This window comes from Solanum lycopersicum, chromosome 2, assembly GCF_036512215.1.
Source record: "Solanum lycopersicum chromosome 2, SLM_r2.1".
Taxonomy (NCBI): Eukaryota; Viridiplantae; Streptophyta; class Magnoliopsida; order Solanales; family Solanaceae; genus Solanum; species Solanum lycopersicum.
The window spans coordinates 61,695,214-61,704,817 of record NC_090801.1 but is presented as its reverse complement, the minus strand read 5'-3'; the positions used below and the strand labels follow the sequence as shown (position 1 = coordinate 61,704,817).

General features: G+C 34.6%; 1 protein-coding gene across 1 annotated transcript; it reads right to left on the bottom strand.

The window, feature by feature from the left end:
• Positions 1–614: 614 nt before the first annotated feature.
• Positions 615–8,215, bottom strand: LOC101259016 (protein SUPPRESSOR OF FRI 4). Its single transcript, XM_004232597.5, has 7 exons — positions 7,816–8,215; positions 6,486–6,586; positions 5,029–5,140; positions 3,098–3,495; positions 1,880–2,034; positions 1,745–1,798; positions 615–1,045 (listed from the first exon to the last, which is right to left on the bottom strand). Exons 1-7 carry the CDS (start codon positions 8,007–8,009, stop codon positions 974–976), a joined length of 1,086 nt encoding a protein of 361 aa, XP_004232645.1. The 5' UTR covers positions 8,010–8,215; the 3' UTR covers positions 615–973.
• Between the last annotated feature and the right edge of the window lie 1,389 nt (positions 8,216–9,604).

The following is a 9,604-nucleotide window of genomic DNA, read 5'->3' as shown; positions in this document are numbered from 1 at the left end:
CAAAAGTCAATCCAAACAAGTCCAAACTTCATAGTTTTGTCAAAAGAAAAAATTTCATCCACGTCATCTTGAGCACTCTCCGTATTTTGACAAGTAATTGATAATAGTATTACCGTATAGAAGCGTGATAATTCAATTATTCACAAAAATGATATATTGGGTGTGTTTTGAAATGTTAAAAACATATGTTTTTGAAACCCACAATAACTCGCAACCGCTACAAACTCTGTCGCAGCCTCTTCCCTTTGGACGAGCAATTTGTGGCGAGCACTATGTGCGCACTGGATAAACATTGTATAACAATCTTCAAACCACACAAGAGATATACACCGCACTAAGGAAGCCCTATATGACAAACTCGACTCAAAAAGCATTGAAGGGGTTTCAATTTCAGGTCATCCGTACAAACAACAACCCTCCAAACCAACTGGTATTTTTTACCCCACTTCTGAGAGAAAATTAGTGTTTCCAAGGATAATAGATACTAATTTCAGAGCTTGAGCATGTTTGGACTAACTGGCTGTGAACAAAATCTATTTCTGGAACGAACCACTAGCGCTTGGGCACTAAAACTTGAAAAAACAAGACCATATATGAGAAATTTGCCCAAGTCATAATATTCAAATATGATTATCCATAAAAAATTTACTCAAATGAATTGAGGTAATCAGTATTGACTTGAAAGCGAATTGCACCACAAGTTACATAAATATATATATATATCCCAGCTAACCCACATTGTTGCAATGATTCTGTAGGAAAACAAATTTGCTTCTCATCTTTCACATTCCTATCTATGTAAAATGAATGCCTCTCATAAAATACTTTTTTCCTAAAAAATTACAACATCTAAAACCATCCTCTGAATCCAGAACAACCAGCAAATCTTTTTTTTGAAGCAGAACTTTGGTCAGTTAAACAATTTCCTACAATTCAGAGAGCACCCTGCCAACCAGAGCAAAAACAGTCAGGTCTAGAAAGGCATGCGCCCTGCAAGTCTGCTTTCTGATATTCTTCTGTCTATTGCCGCATCTATTGACGTCATCTGAAAAAAGAAAACACAGACAGATAATTTTAGAATAGAAGCGCAAACAAGTTAGGTGATCAGCACAAATGTATTGAATCAAAATCATAGCCTGCTTCAATGACAATAGATTCTGAACTTGGCAAAAGAATCTGACCTGGGCCAAATTTGAACCACTTTTCGACCATAAATATATTAACAATCATAGTAATTTGCAAACATCTGTTGGGTCTATGCATGCTTTGCTCACACAGCCCAACTCTTTCAAGGACAAGTAAAGCTCAAAGTGAACATGGAAATATCCAAGAACTAATTACATGCACTCTGCTGAGATACCCCTTGAGTGGATGGCAGCACAGTAATTAGAAATGGCATTACTTAATTACCAGCAAAAGATAATGAAGATACATACTTGAATCATTGATGACCACAAAACTGTAGGGATTGCTTGCCAACCGGAGAATGGCCAAAAGAAGATAAAAGAAGCCCATTAATTAATGGGGTTGAAACATACACTAAATTGATTGATTACCAGGTGTACTCATCCAAGAGTATGCTATTTCCAAGAAGATGAAGGAGAATGGGAAGACTTACAAATTTGCTTTACGAATACGAAAGAATAGTAAACAACTGAATCCGAGACATGAAACTAACACCAACCTACAACACAAGTCCCATATTCATAGGAACAAATACTAGTATTAGGTAATTATAACTTACCTGGCTAGTCTCATCATGCACCTGATACTTTGGTAAGGACATTCTTCTTTCCTCCTGAAAATATTTCACATTGGCACTCAGTATCACAAATTAACTGTAAGACATTAATGACATGAAAACACAAACACTACTAACCATGGACATGGCCTCATCATCCCAAACTAAGTAGACCTCATTTGTTGCTGGTTGGTTAGCTGGAGCTTTGTTGGTAATAACAGGTGGTGGACCAATTGAGGGCCCAGCAGTATTTGGGCCAGAGGCATAAGAATGTGAATTTACCGGTGCTGAGACTGCAGAAAAAGTGAATGAAATGAGAAACAAAGAAATGAAGACCGTCTCCACATTCTAAATGAGCCTTGATTCTTATAAGCATTAGCCACATAGCCAAGATTGACATATAAAAGCATGAATCGAACTCTACTACAGCAAAGCTCATCCAGAAAATCAGGTAAGATAGCTTGCATAGTATAGTATTTAACAGAAAATGCTATATGAGGAAAAAATAGGATGCCCTTTTCCTTTGCTTCCACAAGGAATCAGGTGAGGAAGATAAGAAAAATGGTATGTGCACGAAGCCTGTAGCCCACAGCCAACAGCTTCAACGTCAAATTTCATCAGTATACACAAGAATTAAACTAAGAACCCTCTTATCTCATTTTCCAACCCATGGCTTCATAGCGAAGTTTGATGACAGCGAGATTAGTACTATCACCTCTAAATATTGTACAAGGTTAAAACCAACAAAATAATCTGATACCATGGGCTGCCCATTTTTTCCCTGATTTCTCACCAAAATATACTAGTATGTACATCAAATGAAGTTTGTACCATCACCTCATCTAAGCGACTGACAATTTTCCCTCTGAAAGATGTCAAAACTACTTCCCATAGTTTGAAAATAATCAAGGCCAACTAAAACACACTTTGCATTTTTATTTTTTTCGTAAGTAAAATATTTATAAAATGTACCAAAATGGTTCAGAATAGATACAGGGCCTAAATTGCATCCCGCACTCCAAACATACTACATCTTTTCCCCTGACAAGTAAAAAAACCAATCCTTATTCCCCCTATCAAGAGTACTACTATAACACCAAAAAAACAAATTCTTGATACATATGTTTTTAGCTCTAGGTATCTATGAACTGCAGCCACTTCCCAATCCCTTCGAAGCACTTTCAAAAAACAAGAAATGAATACTACATCTTACTAAAGGATCAGAACAGAGCTACTTATCCTATCCTAAGGCACAACAGTAAATGGCGATTAGTAAATTCCCAACAAGAACCATGTCGAAAGTGTCAGACCTTCAACAAAATAGATAAAGACATTACAATTCTAGAACTTAAATACCTGAAATCTGATAACCAATGGCGGCAGGAGCATTGTTGCCCATGTTTGGGTCAAATAAGCTCTTTGTTTCAACTGCAGAGCTGAATGGCACACTCGCTGACAGCATTGGGCCTGAGAATGGCGAACTTTGGGCAAGGTTATTGTTATTAGGAACAACAGGAAACAAGGGTTGAGATACGGGAACAGGTGGGGTCGGGATCCCTGGAGGAGCAACAAGTGTTGGTGGTGCAGTGGCTGGCATTGGAGGCCTCATATGTTGCACAGGAAATAATGGTTGTTGTGGAAGACCCATCAGTGCAGGAGGTGGAACCGAGACAGCAGGATACTGTGAATACCAAGGAAGATGGCGAGGGGGGGCTGACCAACCAGCAGGAGGCATAGGCAGCGCAGGATTATAGCTACACCAAACAGGCGGGATCCATGTAAGAATTTATACACCTATTAGAGCTAGTGATTACAAGTCTAAAACAGCTAACAAAATTCAACACATGCCCAAAAAACAACAAAATATAGATGAGAAGGTTGACAAGATATAAATGCCAAAGGCTAAAGTTTCCCAACATCCTCTTATTTTAATGATGATGGCAGTATCTTTTCCAAGTTGCGTGCTACTTGACTAAACCACCAGGTAGCTAATTAACATCCACAAGTGTAAGGTGTTACCATACCAGGAAGTCAGTAACCTTAGTCCCTTACTATCAACAAGAGTTACAAAATATGGATTCATACTAAGCGTTGTAACAGCTATTCGAACATGGAATCTCCAGACTGTTGCTCCTGTTCCTCAACAACCCAACTATCCTATGGATACAATTTTTTGTGTTACCTATAGGCCAGAACACTATGCCACACCATTACTATAACGAAGTCGGAACTGGGATATTCTGATCATTACTATAATAATGAGCTTCGACCCTTTTTTTGAGGATGGTAACAAATAATCTACATATTCACAATAGGTATACTACATCCAAATATGTAGTTCCCCTCATAAGTGTTACAAACTTACACCTTGAACCCCTAGCAGCACTATTCTTTTACAAGTAATCTAAAACATCAAAAATATCTTCATTATTTTGCTTGTTTGACCTTAATGAGCTTTAATCCTTATCTCGTATATTCATTACTTTGCTTGTTTGATCATGTAATACTACTGCTAAATCTTTCAGAAGAAACAGTTGGTAATCCTAGAATAGATAAATAAAGCAAGATGTAACCCCCCCTCCCAAACCTCCCTCTTTCCTCCCCTAGTGATAAGCAAAAGCAAGTTCTAGTTCTTAAGAAGATCAGAAGTCAACTGCAGAAAGAACTATTTTAGTTCAAAGAGAGAGCTTGCCGCTCATTTTTTGCTAATTCATTTACTCAGGATGGGTTTCATGTTTAAAATTCTTTAAGTTACCCTCTTAAAAGAATAGATGTTTTGTCCTTCTCTATAGATTGTTGTGTCATTGACTAGTCAGAATTGAAGATATTTTTCTTTTCAAGAAACACTATGACTCTTTGCCTTTGTTTTGTCTTGACCACAGATACTTATTCAAGGAATATACTCTTTGATATAGTGATAAATCGACATGAATGAGAGTCCATCTTAAACAAAACTTATTCAAGGAGAACATACTTCAAGATGAACTGACTTCACACATGAAGCACAAAATGAAGAGACTGCCCTGGATCTTATGCAGGTATGCATTCTCACAGACCCCATTAATCTTGCTAATAGAAAAAAATCATCCCTATCCAAAGATTTAGCATGCAGCGTACAAAAAGGGAAGGGTTTTTTTTATGACAAGGGAAGCCCGCAGCTGCTACTCAAAAAGGAAAGGTTTTTAAAAATAAGGTAACTCATGCAACAGCATATGAAAATGAAAGTATCATAAAGTATTCTAGCACTAAGGAACTGAAAAGAATAAGCATCTCTATTAGAAACATACAGTGGTGGCACCGCGCCAAAAGTTGCCCGGGGAGGATATCCTGGAAATGCACCACCAAGATACTGGGATGATGGAATGTCCACTTTGGCAGTTTTCACTGGGGACTCATCTTCTACAGAAAAATAAAATCCAACAGAGAAATATATTTAGCTTTATTTAGTCAAGAAAGTGAGCAGACAGAACAGACCTATTAGTGACGGAGGAAAATATCTGCAGAAAGCTGAAAAGGCAATAAGCTCATACTAACTCAAACAAAGAAATGCACTAAAAAGCTCAAACAAAAAGGTAAAAAGCTTTAAATACCTATAAGTAGGGGTGTGGACTAAGATGAAACCGAAAAACCAAATCAAACCGAATTTATTTGGTTTAATTTTGGATTAATAATACACTTCGTTTGATTTCACATTTAGAAAAATAAAAACCGAAAGAACAAAATAACCGAAATATATATCTAAAAAAAATATTTAGGTTTCGAATTAAGTTGGAGTTACGACTTTTATCCCTTTTTAGTTATTGCCTTCTCATTATGATTTAGTTTATATTTTATGTTTGTTCATCTATTATACTTTTAAGCATTATGTTTTAAGTTTTACTTGTGATTTATATTAGAAAGTACACTAAGAAATTCAATATTATTACTTCTCCTTGTATTGTATTTTTTTACAAATTGCAAATATAACCTTGATTATGTTATTAATTATTGATATAACCGAAGCAAAAAAGCCAACCCGAAAAGAGAAAAACCAAACCAAATTTATTTTGGTTCGGATTAGGTTACACTTTTTCAAAACCAAAGACTGAAAAATCCACAAAACCAAACAGAAAATCAAATGCACACCCGTACCTAAAACCAGTGAACAGAAAATAAGGAATAAGGAATTCACACATCAATTGCCATTAGTTTACCAAGATGCAAGGTTGAAAAGCTTCAAAACAAGCTTCCAATTTAAGAATGATACAGGGTTCTACAGAGGTGGAGATGCACAGGAGCCCATAATGAAACAAAGACTTAAACCCAATAGCATGGAGATGTTGATACAAGCTCCAGATTTCCCTTCGGAGGCATGAGGAAATCCTACAAAAATGGGATGGATGATACAAGCTGTAGGCTTTGCTAAATTTAAGCAGAAGCCCTGAACATCTGTAGCATTATTTCAAATTTTCAAAACCCTGATTTAAGTTTATGAAACCAAGTTAGGAAAACATTCTTCTATGATAGCCAAAGAAATCTCTAAGGACCAGTCACGCATGGTTCAAAACTCGATGTATAATAAGGCTCCCCTCTATGTTGAGGAAACATTATTTGCCACAAGAATAGCAATTCAACAGTACACTGGTATAACAAGAAAGATGCAAAATCAAAGGTTACGAATTTTCTTGCTACAATTCAGCAACCCATATGGCTCCTCCATATCTTCAAAAAGGCAAAATTTAAGCACATCCTGTACTATTCTTACCTTCCTCTCCATAGTGAGCTGCTAAGATATCACTTGGGATTCCTTGCATTCCATATACTTCAATATCAGTAGACTCTCTACCGGGTTTGGCATTCGGTACCCTGTAACATCCAAATATGCTATAGCTTAATGCATTTATTGCCAAAAAACAGATAAAAATGCAACCAAAAAAAGTAGCGTGAGACATTATCAGCATATTGGATTCCATCCTGCAAATGATCCCTTGGTAATTAGAGCAGGCAAGAAATTTGGCAAGAAGCTTTAGGAATTTTGCTGTGGTAAGTGGGTCAGAAAAACAAGGTCAAACTTGCTTTAAAGTTTAAACATCAGAAGCACCCATCTAGAACATTCACTGCAACTGTCTCCATCCCAAAATATTTAGGGTCCGCTATATGAATCTCTAACATCTATTCTGCTCCATAGGACCTGTTTATTGTAATACTCAATAATTTGACTAGGTATCATATATATAGATCATTTGCTTCCATTGTATTCTATTCTACCCAAATAAGTATGACATACACAATTCTTTTAGTTGCATCAACAGGTAGACAATATGCTCTTCTACCATAACATTTTAACTTCTGAGACAGAGTAAATGACCTCTTTCCGCAGCTTCACATTAGGCAAATTCTATAGAAATGAAAATATTTCAGGCATGGGCATATTATATAGATATAGTTTCAGGGAGATGTTGCCCTACATTACAAACCAAAAAACTGAACAATTTTAGATGATGCTTTTTTTGGTGAAATAATTTTCTTAATGACAGGGAACTCCCAATGCACATATATTGATCAAGGGACAACATTATTTCTAAAGATGTATCAAGGGATTCATAACAAGAGAACCTAAAATAACACTTTTTTTTCTAGCTTCAAAGATAGTAGACATGTTACTTACAGGTTACATAACAAATTTTAAATTTTCTGCATCAGTCACATTATGAAAACTTGAAAATAACCATATCATTCTCTAGTATGACCAAATTCTCGAGCTACTTTTAATTCTTTTGTGTCCCTAAATATTCACATCAACTAAACTATGTTCTTAAAGAGCCTTCAAGGTATCTGCTAAAAGTAGTACATCCACTCACTATGACACACGCACACCCAATGAATTCCGTGTTACCCATGTCTCATAAAGTTTTCATGGCTTCAACATTTCGTCCCCTTCTGTGGAAGATGGAAACATGTTCATACCAGCACCAACAAAACATACAAAAACCACTATCAATGCTAAAGGACAGGATATATATCAACACAGATGGCTAAAAAGGGAAATTTTAAGAATGTTCCTAGAGATTTATCAGAAAAAAGAAATTACTTACTGGCTGACGGTTTCTTTGTGAACCTGGAGAACGTGAATGGCCATGCCGCCAGCAGTAGAAAGCTTCTTATGGCAAACATGGCATTTGAAGTGTTTAGCCTTTTGATGCTGAACCAAAATCTTCTCATCATCGAACTCCCTGTCACAGTAGTAGCACCATACCTTATCGGTTGACCTCTTCTTCTTCTTCCCCATTTATCTCACCAGAAAACCCAAAGTGCTCCTCCTTTAGCAATTGAATCAAATCGGACGAAATCAATGCGTGCTGATCCGCTAGGGTTCCGAAAGCGATTTGGGATTGAACACTGGGGTTTTTCTCTCTCTATTCGCTTAATAAAATTGGAAAAAGAGCATGGCTATTTAATAAAATTGGAAAAAGAGCATGGCTATTTATATAGAGTATTTTTGAAGCAACTGGTGAAACGGGTTTAATATTTTATACCTTTAATCGGGAGGGAACCAAATATATTTACTTATTCTATTTTTTAAATATTTCAATTCAATATCGATAAATTGAGGTCATAACAAAAAAAATTGTCATTTTTTTATTTGTTAAAAATGATAAGTAAAAAAATATAAAATTATAAAATATTTAACAAGTTAGTAGGAAAGACTCATTATTTTTTTATATAAGTATTTAAATTGAATTCTTGAGGTGAATATAAAAATTAAAAAGTCAAATTGAATTAAATTAATTCGATTCTTTAATTCAGAATTTGCAATTTGAATATAATTTTTTACTTCTTAAAGTGTGATTCGTCAATTTGATGTTTGATTTAAGAGTTTCGAAACTTTAATGTAACAAGGATTCAAACTTTTGAAAATTAAAACTTTGATAATTTATTAATATAGAATTTTCAAAGTAAATAGCTAAAATATTCCTTAACTATACCTCAAAACTTGAACTACGTCCTTATGTTATTACATTAAACAAAGAAATATTCTTCAACTATCTAAAAAAAGGCAAAGTTACATCCTTTTGTTAACTTTCTATCAAAAAAATAACCACTTTTAACTAGAAGCGCACAACTTTTGGATAAATGCAAACAATTTTGTTAAATTATTATTATTATTGTCATTGTTAAATTTTTAATTTTTCCCAACAATTTTGGTGTTGGGGATAATAATTTTTTAAAATTATATTTTAAATTTTTCATATTTAATTGGTTAAATTTTTTTGAAAAATATTTTATTAAAAAAAACAAGTTCTTAAAATATAAAAATTGACTTGTTTAATAGACCTAAAAAAAAATAACAAAAAATATTTCAAATTCATTCACAAATCCTTCTAGCTAAGAAAATGTCTGCTTCATGTTTAAGAAGACTGTGAGGGGACAAAATCTCTTTTCATTAGGAGATGATTGTTAGATTTTTGACAAATAATTATGGAGGGATGTAATTTGTAACTTTTAAAATAGTTTCGAGATGATTCTTGTTCACAATAATAATATAAGGATGTAATTTGAGTTTGTCGTATACTTAAAAGAATGTTTTTAATCATTTAGTAGACATCACAAAGAACATCATTAAATTAAATCTCTCTGAAATTAATGAATAAATGAAATGAATCAGTATTCAATTAAAGAAACTCAAAAAGATTGAACTACTTTACAATTGTTGCGGGGAATAGGAAACTATCTTTGTAGGTTGTATGATGGACTGATTTGATTATGTAATAATTAGCTGCGTCAAAGGTTCCTAAAATAATCACAAAGAGCTGGAAATAATTTTTTTTTTTATTAACTTGTTAGCTCTTAGCATTTTCAAGTTATTGTTCTACGTAGGAAGGA